The 19,476-nt window shown below is 37.5% G+C and overlaps 1 protein-coding gene across 4 annotated transcripts in view; it reads left to right on the top strand.

The window, feature by feature from the left end:
* LOC122562668 (calcium/calmodulin-dependent protein kinase kinase 2-like) overlaps positions 1 to 19,476 on the top strand; it is a 98,579-nt gene that overhangs the window by 27,937 nt on the left and 51,166 nt on the right. For all 4 annotated transcript variants that reach the window (XM_043715710.2, XM_043715706.2, XM_043715708.2 and 1 more), the window contains exons 2-5: positions 2,558 to 3,125; positions 16,766 to 16,813; positions 17,334 to 17,387; positions 17,701 to 17,752. In XM_043715710.2, the coding sequence (XP_043571645.1) occupies positions 2,610 to 3,125; positions 16,766 to 16,813; positions 17,334 to 17,387; positions 17,701 to 17,752 (670 nt within the window). In that variant the 5' untranslated portion in view covers positions 2,558 to 2,609. The remainder of the gene's footprint in view (positions 1 to 2,557; positions 3,126 to 16,765; positions 16,814 to 17,333; positions 17,388 to 17,700; positions 17,753 to 19,476) is intronic.

The raw sequence follows: 19,476 nt of genomic DNA, 5'->3' as shown, positions 1-19,476 counted from the left end.
TTCCATCCCTTCAAACTCCATTTTGAAAATGTCTTTGTGGAGCTTGCAGATTAAACATCAATAATTTTTACTCAAGTAATGCATTTGGGTTTGATAAGATGACACAATAACTCATTGTGGTCTATTTTAAGCAAATGATCAGTGTTAAATGATCCCAGCTGATCGTAATACAGACAAGTCCAACCCGAGAGTACAATGTCATTATCTCTATCCAAGTTCAAGTCCCACCTGCTCAACAGGTGGGTCACAATGTATCTGAACAAGTTCATTAGAATATATTTTCCCAGAATGAGACCTGACTTGATAGACTATAAGTTTATTTTTCTATTTGTTTACCATAGAGGCCAGTCACTGAACATATTCCCAAGAAACTGTGTGTGTACTTTTAGAAAAAAAAACAAAAAATAGTTTACTCCATAAAAGAAAAAACACAAACAATGTCATGCTGTACAAGAGCTATCTGAAATGGTCTCACCACAGAAATTATGAACAGTAATTTTATGGTACAAAACTTGAGTATTGCTGAAAAAGGGCGCAAAAGCTCCAACACAATTTTTTTTCAGGCGTAATCAAATTTCCGAAAGATAGATTGTACTGTTTTAACCCAATGACAACCTTACAGAGACACAAACCTGTATAAAGGATCACTCGTGTCCCCAAGCTAAAGCTCCTGTTCACCTGGCTGTAATTGGTTTCTTTTTGGCAAATGTCTGCAGTCATATAGTTTTTTTTTCTTCAGTTAATGTCCAGGAATCTAGTTTTAGCATGCAAATTATTCAAATATGTTTATGGCTACTTTGCCAATTGACTTCCAAGTTGTATTCAAATTGATGATTGTAAATTTCTTGTGGTTGATGACTTCTAGCATTCACTTTGTGAACCATACAACTTATCCCAATAAGCGCTTGATACCATATGCAAAAGAAGAGAGAATGTTGCTGAGAGAGCAGTTATGTTTTTAAGGCATGCAATTTGTTTATTTTATTGTACTGAAGATGTTGGCTGCTATAGTATTATATTACTATGAGACTTGATTGTTCTAATGCACTTTTCACAAGCTTCCCATTTTCCTAACTCAACTATCTTGCTCTAAGTCTTATCTCACATCATTCATCATTTCCCTTCTTGCTGATCTACTTTGGTTCTTGGTTATGTAAAATTCAATTTCAGAATCCTCATCCTAGGTTTCAAACTGCTATATGACCTGGTATTTGCATATCACTGTAACCTCCTAAAACCCCTGAGATCTGCACTTCTAAAATGTTCTGTGCATCCCTTTTTTAAATTACTCCACTAATGGCAAGTGCCTTAAGTTTTTGAGGCCCTAAGCTTTAGAACTCCTTTCTTAAACTCCTTTGCATTGCTACCTGCCTTTGTTCCTTTAAGACAGCCCATGAAAGAAGCATCTTCGACCAAACGTCTTTTACTAAGCTTTTGGTAATTTTATCAATGCCTTATGCAGCTTGGTGTCAGGTTTTGTTTGGTAATGCTGCTGTGAAACACCTTGAATTGTTTTAATTCATCAGCAGTCCTATGTAAGTGTAAGCTGTTGTACTGGGATAAGAATGCCAGGTATCCCCTGGTACCTTACCCATAATCATGCTTAATACGTGAAAACAGGCATTGAGTTATCAGGGTACTTGATTGTAGGAGCCAAAACAGATAGTCTACACTTTTCCGGAGATTAACAGAAAGGCCAAAGCATCAATGCTAAACGATTTGATCTTTTTGAGCATCGCTGCTACTCCTCCACTTTCCCACTCCACACTATGGTGATATATTCCCTGGTTCATGATATATGGCCATGGTTCATGATTGAGAATTTTGAAACATAAAGTTATGGAAATTGTTGCCAGACTAGAAAGAATAAACTATATCACAAGATATATCAATAATTTATTTCAAGATCTTTAATTTTAAATTAAGAGCTTCTGCATTTCTAAAAATGTGTACATCAATTATTTTCTAAAGACTTCCTTTAATATATTCGTATTGCAATTTTCAAAAATTAATGGTTAACTTAATAGTAGTTAATGTGCCGGAGAGAATGGATTAAAGATTTTAAAATTACCATTTTAGCACTGATGCTGTGTTTCTACATTTTACATCCTGGTACTGTACAGGTTTTGCATTGGCAAGTCTATCACAGATAGCTTTTGAGCCAAAGCATTGAATGTTTTCTAAAAGGAGTTGGATGTAATTCTAGGGCAGAAGGGATCAAAGGGATAGGAGAAAGTGGGAACAGGGTACTGAGTTAGCTGATCAAATTGAATGGCGGAGTGGGTTTGAAGGGCTGGATGGCCTACTCATTTTTCTTTTATATTTCTATGAAGGTTGCTCAAGAAAGGCTTGCAAAGGATTTATGGCATATAGTATAGATGGTAAATACTTAACACTGCAGATTCCAAATCTATTTTGTTGATCACCTGAATTTGTAGTAGCTGGATGTTTAAGTCTTTACTCATGGTTTTATGTACTCATTGGAAATTCATCTGTGCATTCATGTAATTAAGATGTTTATTTTAACCAGTTTGTATGTTACATTTTTTTTCTATAGGAACCTCAAGGTCACGTGACCTATCCATGTGGATAAAGCAAGGTGAAGCACCATGTCATCATGTGTCACAAGCAGATCTGCTGCCAAAAGGCCTGCAAGCAGAAATGAGCCATGTGCTAACAACAAGGAGCAGTCAGATATTAGTTGTAGTCTGTCATCCCTAACTATTGACTTAGGCATGGAGTCTTTCATCATCGTGACTGAATATGACCAGAGTACCACAGGCAGCGACCTAGGACAAAATGGGGAAGGAATACCTGAAGATGAACCTATGCAAGAGAATAATGAATTGGACAGATCATCATGCGATAAGGCTTTGGGAAGATTAGAAAGAGCTCAATCTGAAGATATTCGACAACCTAGAATAAAACTAAGTATGTCCAATCGGAAGCTATCTCTTCAAGAAAAGTCCAATTTAACTCAGTCATCTGCCAGCAGTTCAGCCATTAATGGACGTTATATATATCCTTCTTTGCCATATTCTCCAATTACATCGCCACATTCTTCTCCTCGGTTGCCTCGTCGCCCAACAGTGGAATCTCATAGAGTGTCTATTACAGATCTACAGGTAGGTATATCTTATTGAATTAATGTGTCAGAACAGCTCTTCCATACTGTATTTACATGAGATATATATAGATTCTGTTTAAAATTCATGGAAATAACATTCAGGTTAAATCTAGTTATAAAGAATAGTTCTCAAGTACAATTTATCATTAACATGATACGTATTCTAAGCAAATCCAGGAATTGCTTCAGTTAAGATGACAGTGCAGAAAATAAAACTTTGATTGCTGTAAATGCCAATAATATAATTAAAGTGAAGTAAAGAAACATTCACCATTTTGTTTAAACTGTAATGACTTCACTCTCAGAGCACTGAACAATTAAATTGATATTTATTAGGACATAATATATGAAATAGAAGCAAGTGTAGACCATATATATGCTCTTGAACCTGCTACAGTATTTAGTATAATTATGGTGGTTTGTCAGTCTTAACTCCATTTTCTTGCCTGTCCCCCCACATGCTTTGATTCTGCCATCACAGTCTTAAACTATTCAATAATGGGACATTCCCAACACTTTCAAGTAGAGAATTCCAGAGGTTCACAACTTCATGAGTGAAGAATTTTCTCCTCATCTCAGTCCAAAATGATCAGCTCCTTATCTTGAAGCTGTGCTCCTGTTCTAGGAAGTTGAGTAGATAAGGATATGCTATCAAACCACATTGTAATCTCAAATGTTTCAATGAGATCACTTCTCATTCTTCTTAACTCCAGGAACTAAAAGCCTGGCATAGTCACCTTACCATAGAACAAGCCTCTCACCACAGGAACCAATCTGATGAATGTTCACTATACCAACTTTAATACAAATATAGCCTTCCTTGCATATAGAATCATACAGCATAGAAACAGGCCCAAACAGAAGAGCAAAACTACAGTTTCTCCAGATGTGATTTCATCAAAGCCCCAGTCACTTGGAGTAAGACTTCCTTATTCTTCTACATCACACAATCCTCATACCCCAACATAATAAAGGCCAACATGCTTTTTGTCTTCCTGTTGTACTTGCAGATACAAACTTTATGCTCCATGTGTGAATATGCCCACATCTCTTTGAACATGAACTTTTACATGTTCCAAGCCTTTTAAAAAGTGTACTTTTCTACTTTGCTGCAACGTAGTAACCTCATAATCTTCATAATCTATCTGCCACATCTGAGCAAGTTCACTTAATTTGCCTGTTTCTCAGAGTAGCCTCTTTGTGTTCAGAGCTAGCAGACCTCTTAACTTGTATTGCAAGCAAACTTTAGTAAATTATTCTGTCTATTCACCTAAGTCATGAACAAAGTTTGTAAATACTTGGGGCACCCTTGTGGCACTCTACTAGTTACAGATTTCCAATTTCAAAATGCCCCTTTGTCCCTATTCTCTACTTCCTTTCTTTTAACCAATTTTCTACCCATACTGCTATATAACCTCAAGTATATGAGCTGATTTCTTGTGCATTAATTTTGTATAACATTTTAATGAATGCCATTATACCTAGTTCCCCTTTATCTATCCTACCAGTTAGTCCTCAGAAAGCAGAAGTAAATTTGTCAAAGAGTTTTCCTCTCATAAAGCAATCTTGACTGTCCATTTGTGCCAACATTCTCCAAGTGCATTGTTCAGATTTAAGGTTTAGCCCCTATTTAAGAGGGGAGGGAGAATGAAGTCAGCCTGACATTGGTTGTTGGTAAGATTTTAGTGTCAATTATTAAAGATGAGATGGCATGATAAAATCCAGCTGAGTCAGCAGGACTTCGTCAAGGAGGAGTTATCCCTGACAAATCTGTTGCAATTCTTTGAGGAGGTAACAAGCAATTTAGACAAAGAAGAGCCAGTGTATGTGTTTTATTTGGATTTTCAGAAGGCCTTTGGCAAAGTGCCGCAAGGAGGCTGTTAAATAAGATTAGAGTCCATGTGTTAATGACAGGGTACTAGCGTGGGTAGAAGATTGGCTGACTGTTAGAAGCCAGAGTGTGGAGATAAAGGAGTCTTTCGGGATCGTAGATGGTAGGTAGTGGAGCTCCACAGGAGTCTGTGTTGGGATCACAACCAATCACGTTATGCATTAATTATCTGAATGAAGGAATCAAGGGTATTGTTACTAAGTTTGCAGATGACACAAAGATATGATTTGGAGATGCCTGTGTTGGACTGGGGTATACAAAGTTAAAAATCTCACAACGTCAGGTTATAGTCCAACAGGTTTAATTGGAAGCACTAGCTTTCGTAGTGCCACTCCTTCAACCACCTGATGAAGGAGCAGTGCTCCAAAAGCTGGTGCTTCCAATTAAACCTGTTGGACTATAGCCTGGTGTTGTGTGATTTTTAACTTTGGACACAAAGATAGCTGGTGGGACAGGTAGTGTTGAGACAGTGAGGCTGCAGAAGTACTTGAACAGGCTAGGACAGTGGGCAAAGAAGTAGCAGATAGATAAAATGCAATGTATGACATTGTGTGGTTATGCACATTGGTCAGAAGAATAGTGGCGTAGATTATTTTCTAAATGGATAGAGGCTCAGAGATCTGATCCTGGAGATGTGGTTGATCAGTCAATTCGGTTTCTACAATATAATTTTTAGCTACTCAGGTTAATTTCTTTCCTCTTTTTAACCTGTTGGTTATTCTGTATTTCTAGTTTGTAATTTTATTTTACTGCAAAGACAGACAAAATATTTGTTGAATAGGTTTTCCTAATTTTCCATAATATTTCCTTATTTTTCTACTTTTGAGGGACCAGTGTTTCCTTTTAGCTGTTTTTAAAATGTCCTTATAAAGTCCTTATAACATCTCTTGCAGTTTCTTTTTATGTCCCTGACCTTTTACTCTCATATTCTGGATGGATCTTACTTGCTGATTTGTTTTTTCAATAGAATGTGTTGAGCATTTGAATCGTGTTTTTTTTTTCAATGTTTTACATTGCTTTATTTTGCATCCATTCCATTTACCCAAACAAGCTTTGCCAGTCTTCACCCCATATCTATGTAATTGACTTTAAGATTCTTGTTGGAAATTGGAATACATCACTTGCAAATTTAACAGAAAATATATTTGTATTATGATCATGTTTTCCAAGTTTGTCATTTACCAAATTACAAATTAAAGTAGTAACAAAGAGGATTGATGAGGGCAGAGCGGTGGACATAATCCAAATGGACTTCAGTAAGGTGTTTGACAAGGTTCCTCATGGTAGATTGGTTAGCAAGGTTAGCCATTTGGATACAGAAATGGCTCAAATGCAGAAGACAGAGGGTGGTGGTGGAAGTTGCTTTTCAGATTGGAGGCCAGTGACCAGTGGTGTGCCACGGGGATCGGTGCTGGGTCCACTGCTTTTCATCATTTATATAAGTGATTTGGATATGAACATAGTAGGTATAGTTAGCAAGTTTGCAGATGACGTCACATTGAAGGTGGAGTGGACAGTGAAGAAGGTTACCTCAGATTTCAGTAGTATCTTGATCTGATGGGCCAATAGGCCAAGGAGTGGCAGATGGAGTTTAATTTAGATAAATATGAGATGCTACATTTTGAAAGGCAAATCAGGGCAGGACTTATACACTTAATTGTAAGGTCCAAGGGAGTGTTGCTGAAAGAAGAGATCTTGGTATGCAGATTCATACCTCTTTGAAAGTGGAGTCGCAGGTAGGATAGTGAAGAAGGTATTTGTTTTGCTTTATTGGTCAGAGCATTGAGTATAGGAGTTGGGAGGGCATGTTGCAGCTGTACAGGACGTTGGTTAGGTCACTGAATATTACGTGCTGTTATGGTCTCCATCCTATCAGAAGGATGTTGTGAAACTTGAAAGGGTTCAGAAACGATTTATAAGAATATTGCCAGGGTTGGAGGTTTGAGCTATAAGGAGAGGCTGAATAGGCAGGGGCAGTTTTCCCTGGACCGTCTGAGGCTAAGGGCTGACCTTTATAAGGTTTATAAAATCATGAAGGGCATGGATAGGGTAAATAGACAAGGTCTCTTCCCTGGGGTGGGAGAGTCCAGAACTAGAGGGTATAGGTTTAGGGTAAGAGGCGAAAGATTTAAAAGAGATCAAATGGGCAAATTTTCCATGCAAACGATTGTACTTGTATGAAATGAGCTGCCAGAGGAAGAGGTGGAGGCTGTAAAATTACAACATTTAAAAAGCATCTGGATGGGTAGATGAATATGAGGAGTTTAGAGGGATATGGGCCAAGTACTGGTAAATGGGACTAGATTAAGTCGGGATATGTGTTGGCATGGATGAGATGGACCGAAGAGTCTGTATCCGTGCTGTACATTTCTATGACTCCAAGTCTGCCTCATTGCACAATACTACATCAAAAATTACTTTTAACCCAGTCAGTTCCATAATGTATTGCTCCTGGAAACTCATGAAAGCGTTCCACAAATTTATCTTCCAGTTAATTTGTCAATTTGAATGGTCCAGCCTATATAAAGATGGAAGTCCCCCACATATTACGTTGCTCTTGTTACAAGCTCCAATTATGTTGTTTAATACTCAATTCAATGACTGAACTACTTGTATGGGACCATAAACTATGCTAACCAGTACTTTCTGGCCCTCTTTACTCTTCACCTCGTCTCGTTCTGAATCTATTTCCTGATCATCTGAATCAATATCCTTTCTCACTCTTATGTCATTTTTTACTATCAAGCTTACTCCTCCTAATTTTCCTGTCTATTTGAAATATTTATTTCTAAACCATAACCACCCTTTAAATATGTTTATAAGAATGATCCTGGGGATGAAGGCCTTGTCGTATAAAGAGCAGTTGAGGACTTGGAGTCCATACTCAATATTGTTAAGAATGCTGAAGTGGGGGATGGATCTCATTAAAACTTAGAGAATGGAGTTGTACAGCACAGAAACAGACCCTTCAGTCCAACCAGTCCATACTGAACATAATTCCAAACTGAACTAGTCCCACCTGCCTATTCCTAACTCATATCCCCCCAAACCTTTCCTATTCATGTACCTATCCAAATGTCTTTTACAAGTTGTAATTGCACCCACATCCACCATTTCCTCAGGAAGTTCATTCCACATACGAACCATCCTCTGTGTAAAACAAAAATTGCCCTTCATATCTTTTTTAGTCTCTCTCCTCTCACCTTACAAAATGTGCCCCTAATCTTGAAATCCCTCATCCTTGGGAAAAGACTGCCTTTAACTCTATACCTCTCATTATTTTATAAACTTTATTAAGTCACCTCTCAATCTCCAACGCTCCAGTGAAAAAAGTCCCAGTGTATCAAGCATTTTTGTAGAAGTCAAACTTTCCATACCTGGCAACATCCTGGTAAATCTCTCTAGCTTAGTAATAGCCTTCCTATAACTGGGCAACCAGACTGGACACAGCACTCCAGAAGGAGGCTCACCAACAATCTGTACAACCTCAAGATGACTTACCAACTCCTATACTCAAATGACTGAGCAATGAAGGCAAGACTGAGAGACTTGGGTAGAGTAGATGTGGAGAAAGTGTTTCCACTAGTAGGAAAGGCTGTCACCAGAAGGCACAGCATTAGAGTGAAGGGACAACTCTTTAGAACTGAGATGAGGAGGAATTTCTTCAGCCAGAGGGCAGTGAATCTGCAGAACACATTGCCAAGCCATTGAGCGTCTTCAAGACAGAGATACATAGATCCTTTATTAGTAAGTAGACAAACGTTTGCAGGGAGAGGCAGGAGAATGGGGTTGAAAAACATATCAGCCATGATCGAATAGCAGAGCAGACTCAATGAACTGAATGGCCTAATTCTGCTCCTCTATCTTATGGTCTTCACTAGAGCTCAAGTTAGATGATCTTAGTTTAATTCATCATGTAGTTTAGCTTTTGTGCTGTGCTATCATGAGCATGATACAATTCAGCTCCTAGTTGAAGAAAGGAAAGATCAAAAGGAATAATGCTAGGCCGCAATTAATATCTCGTTCCATTCAGACATCAAAGGCTTTGGCAGCCTGCCTCTTGGTAATATTAGAACAGGAAATAGTGTTTGAAAAGGGGATATTATTTACAAAAAAAACAAAGATATTTTGTAGTTTTGTATTGAAGATGTGTGAAAACACTGCATTTTTATATGATATATAAGTAACTGCTTGTAGAATATATGTTTCTAACCCAGTGTGTTTACAATTGCAGAATTATTCACATCAGTTCTACCGTTGCTAACAGGTCTGGCAACGTTTAATTTCTAGTGCAGTTATTTTCTATATAATGAATCGGTCTTTGGTCAAATGGAAATGTAAAGCCTACAGTTGCCCTTTGTGTCAGCCATCCAGTCTTCTACCTTATATTCCCTAGCTTGTAAAGTCATTTATCCAGTCTCCTATCAATCTACTTGGTGACCTGCAGTCAGCTACCCATCCTGCGTTGTCACTCACTGAACCAATCCAATCAATTATCCACCTACACAGATTCAATTAATTAGTCTTAGACCTACGCAGACCTCAGTCACATCCTGCCATAATGTCACTCTCACCCACATAGCCCTCCTCTGCAAAAAAGAAATGTGAATGCATTATTTAGTACCTTCTTTCTATTCTTTAGGCATGAGCGGAACTCGATGATATGAAACAAAATGATGTTTTAGTATGAAGAGCTTTTTTGAGAATGTCCTTTAAAGATTTTATCAAAAACAACTTGTAGACAGTTCAGCAGTTGCTAGCAAAGTAGCAAAAGCTTGTGCCATCTATTTAGCTTTAACAATTACACACTACAGATCAGCTAGGAGATCCCTCCCTCCAAGAACCAATGCTGGACACAACAAGTGTACCTGAGATGTTCTCCAATTAACTGATGAGAGCACTTGGATTTCCCCAGGCATAAACCTGTCTCCTAGCCAGCAGAATGGGCAGAAACTTGAAGTGCTGCTGTAAGTTTCTCAGTGCTGAAGCTGCAGGTCACATTTCTGTGATTGAGATTGTCTATCTGGATTCTAATAGAAATTGGAAATAAGTATTTTAGGAAGGATACGCAAATATTGCTGTCATTTGAATCTTCAGCTTGTTCCTACAACTTCTACTGATCTTCTGCTCATCAGGATATTAAAGGAGCCTTCATGACTTTGGGAATACAGCCATCTTTTCCTTTTTTAATATGCACTCAATGTAGCTGTAAAAATTATAATAAATGAATTAGTTCAACACTGGTTGGCTCCTTTACTTACAACTAAGGGAAAACTATATATTTGCAATCCGTACACACTTGTTAAGTTTCAACTCTTAGAGTCATAGAGTTCTACAGCATGGGAACAGACCCTTTGGTGCCACTTGTCCATTCCAACCAGATATCCTAAACTGATCTTGTCCCATTTGCCAGGATTTAGCCTATATCCTTCTAAATCCTTCCAGATGGCTTTTAAATGTTGTTCTTGTATTAGCCTCCACTACTTCCTTTGCCAATTCATTCCATACACACACCACACTGCGTGAAAAAGTCGCCTGTTAGGTCCATTTTAAATCTTTCCCCTCTCATCTTAAACCTGTGCCCTCTAGTTTTGGACTGTGCTACCCTGGGGAAAAGACCTTAGCTATTCACCCTTTCCATGCACTTCATGATTTTATAAATCTCTATCAGGTTCCCCCCCTCAGCCATTGAGTATTTAGGGTGGTATTTCAGCACTTTCCTAGCCTGGGGAAGAAAAATCAGCCAGGATTCCCACTCGTAATGATTATGATAACCATTGTTAAAAAATTCATCTGCAGGTATTTAGTTTGCGTATGATGTCCTCATAGCCTGGCAACATTTACTGCTGAACCTCCTACTGAAAAATAGCTGTTTGGATAGGTTAATAAAGGGAACTTTGTGGAGTATGTGCGGCAAGTGTCAGTGTTTTCAAAAAGATAAAATACTTAATGTCTCCAAAACATTTATTTCCTGTTAACTTTTGGTTTCATACTTGCGTCAGTGTTTATTGTTATAGTTGCTGTGTAGCACTTCTTGTTCAATTTTGCTGCATCATTTACTGTTTCAGGCTGTAGTGCCTTTGTTCAATGGTTTAATTTCATCATTCTGAATATCATGAAAATATTTGCTCCACAATCTTTGTTTCTTTTCTCGGTCTCTTTCTCCTCCTCACCTTCCTATTTCTCTCTGCTTTCAGCCGACCACTACTTAGCTTCTTCTTGGTTAATGGTGTCTTTTGTATGTTTTTCAAATTCTTTATTTTTGTAGCTAATATTCAACTAGGAGTGTGAAACCACATGAAGTGAATGAATCACTTTTTAATATTTAGTATTAATCTGTTTTCTCTTCTCCTTTGTTTCTTTCTCCCCACCTCTCCGTCCCAACCATCCCTTCAGTGTGCAGAAATACTGTGGATCAAAATTGCATAGGCATCAAACAATAGTTCTTTATATGTGAGCCAAAACTCAGAATATCAGCAAGCTTGTCAACTGCATGGGCTGACGCAGCCAAGCAGGATCCTGCCCACTTGATTAAGCATAGTGCTTCTAACAGAGATTGCTAATTAGAATGAGGAGCAGAACACTGTGTATGAGGCAAACCAGGAACAGGATTTACAGGGCCCTAGGGAGTTTTGCCAAGCAAAAACACCTAGGAGTGCAAGTACATACTCCCTTGAAAGTGGAACCGCAGGTAGACAAGGTGGGAATAAGACATTCGGTATGCTTGCCTTCATTGGTCAGAACATTGATTATAAGATTGGGAGCATCATGTTGCAGCTGTACAGGACATTGGTGAGGCCATTTTTATAACACTGCGTACAATTCTGGTTTTTCTTATATAGGAATGATGTTGTTAAACTTGAGAGGTTGCAGCAAAGATCCACAAGGATGTTGTCAGGACTGGAGGGTTTGAGTTATAGGGAGAGGCTGAATAGACTGGGGCTTCTTTACCTGGAGCATTGAAGGCTGACTGGTGACTTTAGAAGTTTACAAAATCATGATGAGCATGCATAGAGTGAATAGCCAAAGTTTTTTTTTCTAGGATGTGGGATCCCACAACTAGAGGGCATAGGTTTAAGGTGGGAGAGGAAAGATTTAAAAAGGACCAGAAGGGTAACTTTTTCACACAAGGGACTAGGTCAGATTGAGATCTCTGGTTGGTGCGGACAAGTTGGACCATCATACAGTCATGCTGTACAATTCTATGACTATGATTAATTTACTATCTGTCATTATCTAAAGTCCATTTTGTACCTCAGCTGATCAGTTGTTAATTTAGATTAGATTAGATTAGATTCCCTTGTGCAATGTAGACGTGGGTCTTCTTGAGTTCTCTCTTCACAAAATTTTTTTAGTCTTCTATGATTTCAGTCTGAGCATGATTCTTGTCACAAAATGTAATGATGCTGGAATTTGAACTCACTGCATGTATAGTGTTAAAAATCACACAACGCCAGGTTATAGTCCAACAGGTTTATTTGGAAACACTAGCTTTCGGAGCGCTGCTCCTTCTTCAGGTGGTTGTGGAGTAGGAGCAAAAGACTATTTATGGCAAAAGATTACAGTGTCATGCAAGTAAAATGATCTATTTAACAAACCTCAATTGTTGTTACGTCTTTCATCTTTTAGAATGGGTTACAGGTTTTGATTCATTAATATGTAAATACCAGAACTTTTTAAGTCACATTCTCAAGGTAAATTAAGGTTTTTATATAAAAAAGGTGACATCTCAGCTCAGACAGTGCCTTAAAGGTGTGAGTCTGTCTTTATCCCGATCTTGACTCAGACTGGTTCTATTTCCAAAGTGGAATTTGCAAAATATTATGTGGATTGTCTGTCTCATTGACAGCCTACTGGTTGTGTATTTTTTGAGCAAAATAGAATGTATCTGTAAATATAATTCTGCAAATACAAATTCACCCCATAGACCAAACCTCAATTTATCTTGAGAAGATGACTTAAAATAAGTTCTGGGATTTACACATTAATGAACTGAAACCTGTAACCCATTCTAAAAGATGAAAGACTTAACAACAATCAAGGTTTGTTAAATATATAATTTTACTTGCATGACACTGTAATCTTTTACTATAAATTCTGTGTCTAATGATCCTACTCCACAACTACCTGAAAAAAGAGTGGCGCCCCAAAAGCTAGTGCTTCCAAATAAAACTGTGGGACTATAATCTGGTGTTGTGTAATTTTTTTAACTTTGTCCACCCCAGTCCAACACTGACTCCTCCACATCATGCATGTACAGTGACCACTAGGTGGAATCATTGGACCACCTTTTCTTTTAATTGAAAGGCAACTTAGTAAAAGATGATGTAGAATAAGAAAACAGATGAGAATTAATATTAAAATTTGCCAAATGTCATCCTCTATAATAATTTGAAAGATTATAGAATCAATATCTGATGTTTGTGGGCCGTAGCAGATGGCATAGTGGCACAGAAGTTAGCACTGCTGCGTCATATTGCTGGGAACCCGGTTTGATTCCAGCCGTGTTACTGTCTCAAGAGTTTGCATGCTTTTGCCCGTGTCTATGTGGGTTTCTGCTGGGTGCTCCAATTTTCTCCCACAATCACAAAGATGTGCAGGTTTGGTGGATTGGCCATGCTACAATTGCCCCACAGTGTTCAGGGATTTGCCAACTAGGTGAATTAGCCATGGTAAATGCTAAGGTGATGGTGTAGATCTGGATGGAATGCCTTACAGAGGAACACGACAAACAAATGGCCTCTATCTGTACTGTCAGGATTCTACGATTCTTCCATATCTTCAATTTACCACAAACTGTCCTAAAAATGTTAATAGGTTTAAATTGAAAGGAAATTTGTGACCAAGTAGCATGTGCAGAAAAAAAATTCCTGAAAGATGTTAATATTTAGATCAAGCCCTTTCCTAAAATATCTTAAGGATCTATTTAAAATGTCTTAAATTTACTTAAGCAGCTTATTGTTGTGGTAACGTGCATGACAGTGACTCACTTTGTCAGTTTCCTGGGGTTTTTTTTGCAAGCAATGCTTTAAAAAGATATCCATGATTAAGGGAACACAGTCCCAATGCATTTGTCAGAGTTCTGCAGTCAAGAATAGTCTCAATTTCCAGTTTCTCACTAAGTTGTAACATTGATAGGTAACTCTTAGTAAGCTGTTTTTAATTATTTATTGCATCATAGCAAGCCACCTTTGTATGGTATTCTGAATGCAGTAACAAGTTGGAAAAATTTCATGTGATGAAGGGTTTTGGTAATTTAGAAGTGATTTGATTTATATACTTAAGTTCATCCTCTTCAGTCCTCAATGGTTTGTGTGTTGCAGAGTCCAGATTGAATGTACCTTGGTAGAATTGAATGCTGTGTTTTGTGAGGTTAAATTGAAACAGTATTCTGTAAGTTCACTGAATTACTGCTAGGTTGTAGAGTTGTGATTTGCTTGGAGGGTCTGCTTGTAATTGAGCATTTATTCACAATGTGTTACCATGGAATTTTGCAGTAATATGGCTGGATTGATAAAAGATAAATATTAAAAACGAGGCAGCAGTTGCTTTATTAAGAATATTTCACACTGTTGAATTTAATTGACTGTCATAATAGTAGAAATCATATGTTTATTTTTGGGTGGATGACCAAGCTGTCTGAACAATCAGTGTCCTCTGTGTTTATTTTGTTGCTTTAAGTGACTTTTTTGCATCTTAATTTTGCACCAATGTATTTCAGGTTCAGTGTGAATGTGGACTTGTTGAAATCGCACCTGTTCAATTAGATGTGCAGTTGACAAATTTGTTAAGTTGCCTGTATTATCAATACACTTGTGTATAGTTCATTTTTTATATTCTTTCACAAATAGTATTGTGTGCAGTTAAACCTTTTTAAGTGTAAAGGATTATAACTAAAAAGACAGATATTGTGACAACACGTTTGATTGCAGCTACTAGAGTCAAAAACCTTCATTGATTCAAAGTTGTTTCAAATGTTTGTATTTATTACAAGGATATGAGTTACACTTGCAAGACAGTGTTTGTTCCTCAACCTTAGTCACCCAAAATTCTGCAGGAGTCAGTCTTTTGTATGGAACAGAAATGGGGGTCTCTTACGTTAAGAGATTCCCATCACTGAGTGATGTTAATCAACCATACAAGATTTACAGCAGTCTGGTAGGTATAATAATTGCCTGATCTGTTCCACAAATGAACATATTTATTCTGGGATTTCAAATCACAACCTCTGAATTGGATGCATCTATATAACCACTGTTCCTGCTGGGTTTACTGACTAATCTGTTAGGTTTCTCTTTATCATTGTGGATTTCCTGCTGCCAGGTATCTGGACAAGATCAAGCTTGGCAGTGGGGCTCCTTTGAGATACGTAGAATCTGGGTGTCTAAGCGCATGAATCTCAAAATGTTAGTATGCAAGTGCAGCAAATATTTGGGAAAGTTCATAGAATGTTAGTCCAGGGGACTTGATTGCAAATGTACAGAAGTTATGCTTCAGTTAAACAGGATGTTGTGAGACCGTATTTGGAGTACTGTGTACAGTATTAGTCTCATTTTGTTAAGGAAAGATATAAATGCATTGGAGACAGTTCAGAGAAGATTTACTATATTAATACATAGAACAGAATGCTTGAACAGATTAGGTTTGCATCTGATAGAGTTTAGAGTAGCAAGACATGACTTGATTAAAGATGTAAGATCCTGGGGGCTTCTGACCTATAGCTGTGGAAAGATTTTTTTCTTGTGGGGGAGTCTAGAATTGGGAGATAGCTTTAAAAATAAGGCGTTGTCCATTTAATACAGAAACGGGAAATCCTTTCCCTCAGTGCGTCTCTTTGAAATTCTCTTCAAAAGGCGTTGGATGAAAGGTATTGAATATTTTTAAGGCACACATAGATTTTTGATGAACAAGTATGTGAAAGGTTGATGGGGGAATGTAAGAATAATCAGTGGAGTAATCAGATCATCATCTATGAATGGCAGAACAGGTTCAAGACACTCTGTGGTCTCGTTCTGCTCCTAATCTGCGTGTTCATTTTATGTTCGTACTTTCCCCATCCTAGAATATCCTGTTAATATTGCAAGACTTTCAAATGAAAGCATAAGTGTTTGGTTTATCCAAGTAATCGAGGAGAAGTGAGTAATTCAAACTTGGTCAACATTTCAACATTGTATTACAGAAAATGGCATGATAAAAAATTAGTGTTGAAACTTTATTGCTGGAACAGCACAGCAGGTCAGGCAGCATCCAGGGAACAGGAGATTCGACGTTTCGGGCACAGGCCCTTCTTCAGGAAGTTTCGGCCTGTGCCCGAAACGTCGAATCTCCTGTTCCCTGGATGCTGCCTGACCTGCTGTGCTGTTCCAGCAATAAAGTTTCAACTTTGATCTCCAGCATCTGCAGACTCACTTTCTCCTCGATGATAAAAAATTAAACTTGAAAATACTTTGAAAATTCTGAGGTTAGGCTGATATGAATTCACAGCTTTTGTTTTATATAACAACATCAGAAGTTCCCTCTAATTAAGATTATTTTCATTAGTGCATGGAAACCTTTACAATTTAAACAGCATCACCTGCTTTAGGATGAGTGAAAATGTTGACATGCGAAAAGATCGATGTTGCCATGAAGTTGAAAATTAAAAGCCACTGAGGCATGATTAATTGACTATTTTATTAAGTTTTCATGTCAGTGTTCTAATAATATTTCATTTATTGATGATGTTTACTTATATATTTTGTGTACAGGACTGTGTGCAGTTAAACCAGTACAAATTAAAAGATGAAATTGGAAAGGTGAGCATAAAAAATTACAACTGTTTTATGTAACCAAAATTGTTCTTAAATACTCTTAACGATGCTTTTATGCTGTTTGTCTTTGCAGCTGTACTTCGATATTGAATATTAGAAATGTGAAGTAATTATTTTTGGAGAAAATCTTAGTGTGAAAAACAGAATTTAGGTACTATATCCACCCACATAAGCTCCCCCTCTTATTTCCAAGAAAGCTTTACCAGAGGAAAGAAGTGTGTATTTGGAAATTGAGCAAGCCAGCAATACATACTTCCCTTCCTGTCTAATCTTTGCTTGAACCGTCTGCAGCGAAGCAGCTGTCATAAACACTTTTGTGGATTGCTGGGATGCCCTGTGCCTGGCAGACCATCTTGCCATCCTTGCTTACTACTTACAATTTCTTAACAAACATTTGCAGCTGTTGTTGACTTTAATATTTATGAGATGAATAATTTATGCAAGAGTTATCAATTAATGAATTATACCACAATTGTCTTCTGAATTTATATGTTCTATTGTGCAGGGTTCCTATGGAGTTGTCAAACTGGCATATAACGAAGATGATAACACCTACTATGTATGTGCTGAATAAATTAAACATTTCTCTTATTGGAGATTTTGATGATTATGATTTTGCTGCATGTTAAGCAGATTGAAGATCCAGAATGTCATACTTTTAATTATTTTTGTGGATTGGTCACAGCATAACGACAAATCTAATTTCTGTTCTTAATTTCTGTAAGATATTGTTTAATATGATACAATGAATATAAGTACATTTTTCCGTGTTTTCTGGAATTCAAAATTACTGATTCTTATCACATTTTGTGAAACTAAAGTTTATTCATGTTTTAAATTTTTAAGCTTCAGATATTAAGTTTCCTTTGCAGGCAATGAAAGTCCTTTCTAAAAAGAAGTTGATGAGGCAAGCTGGATTTCCACGTAAGTATGGTACATTTAAAGAAAAATATTGTTATATTGAAGTTACAATGTAGAAGTGGTCCATTTAAGTGAACCTGCATATATTGTTATAACACAACCTCACTACCCTGTGTGAAAAATATTTCTTCTGCTCTCTGTCCTAAATTTCTTACATTCACTTACATATATATTTGTTATTCTAGACCCTCAACTACTGGAGATAGTTTTCCTTACCTAATTAGAACCATCCCTTCCTAATTTTAAATATGTTAAGAAAATCAATTATGTTTTCAGTTCACGTACAAGGCTGATGTTCGCTGTGCTGTGTTTTTATGGAGTGCCAGAACACTGAACTCTCAACTTGCCAAAAGTGTTTTCAGCCTCATCTAGGCAATATTCAGGGTTTCCAGATGGAATAAAATAAAACTTTTAAAGAAGCAGAAAGTACAGGAAATACTCAGAAAGTAAGGTGTTAGCATCTGCAGAGAAAAGGCATTAAGCTTCAGGTCACTGGTCTTTCATCAAAACTGGTAAAAATTAGATGGAATAGATTTTGAACAATGGGTTAGTGAGGCAAGGACAGTGGAAAGTCTGTAATGGGGTGGTATACAGGAGGAATAGAATGATAGAAGAGCTCATCATACAGGACCCAATGGATCGTGATAGTAATTAAGGGAGCGCATGCATGCATCAGGTTCATTTTGGATAATGAACTAGAATACAAGTTAGTCACTGCTGTATAGTTGAATAATTATGCTAAGTTTTGCAAATTGGAAAATTTAGTGATGCCCATCTTTAGTGCTACAAGACAATGTTATTGTTTGGGCAGTGAGATTATTGCAGTATTGATTCAGAAAAGCATCAGGAGTTTTTAAGTTAAGAAAGAACTGCTGTGACACACCTCAGATTTGATGAGATGAAGTTTGCTACAAACTGATGGAGCAACGCAGTCAGAATCATCAAAACCGCCAAGCAGAGCACATCAAACTCTGTCTTTTATTCATCTTGTTCGTGAATGAGTGTACCTATGTGTATATTTGGCATTTAAGAGAATATAGTTTAACTTGCATTGTAGTAGATTAGCCTCTTCTTCTCTGCCATAATTTAAAGGATTTGTGTTTCCAATATATAGTTATTTTTGTTATTGATGAAACCTGGTATGAATTGCTTTTGAAGTGAATAGCAATCATTCATGCAAATTGACCACCTAATGATTTAATTGGTTATTTATATATTTGTGACAGTGTCTCAATTATTGGCATGCTCTTCCGAATCAAGTCCTAACAGGTCAAGAACCGAAACTGTCCTTTTCAAGTGAGATTCACGGCGCCGGGTCTGCCTTGTCCTGTAGTGTTTTTGTCATATAATCATCCACTCTTTACCTCATTACTCATGCCTCTTCATCGCCTGTCACATGAAATTTTAAACTAGGAAAGAGGTAGGGTTTCACCCCCTGCTTGGACTTTGTTGCATTCATATCATTGACATCATATTCACGTCAGTTCAAACACTGCAAGGCAGGAACTGGCCTCATCCTATAGTGCACAACCTTTGTTGTCAACGGATGGCCCAGATAGGAAAGCCAGTATCCTACTTTGCCAAAAGGGATCCAGAGGTGTGGTGATGGAGAGGAGAGCAAGTAACTATCTGCTGACTGACAAAGGTGACCATACCACAGACTCGGACAACCTGCTCAGAGGTAATAGCCTGAGTCAGTGCAATATCCTGGGCGTATAGAAATGCCT

This window comes from Chiloscyllium plagiosum, unplaced genomic scaffold, assembly GCF_037043375.1.
Source record: "Chiloscyllium plagiosum isolate Xiang-an unplaced genomic scaffold, Cpla_swu_hap1 HiC_scaffold_24, whole genome shotgun sequence".
In the NCBI taxonomy this organism is placed as follows: Eukaryota; Metazoa; Chordata; class Chondrichthyes; order Orectolobiformes; family Hemiscylliidae; genus Chiloscyllium; species Chiloscyllium plagiosum.
This window is presented reverse-complemented; position numbering and strand designations above follow the sequence as displayed.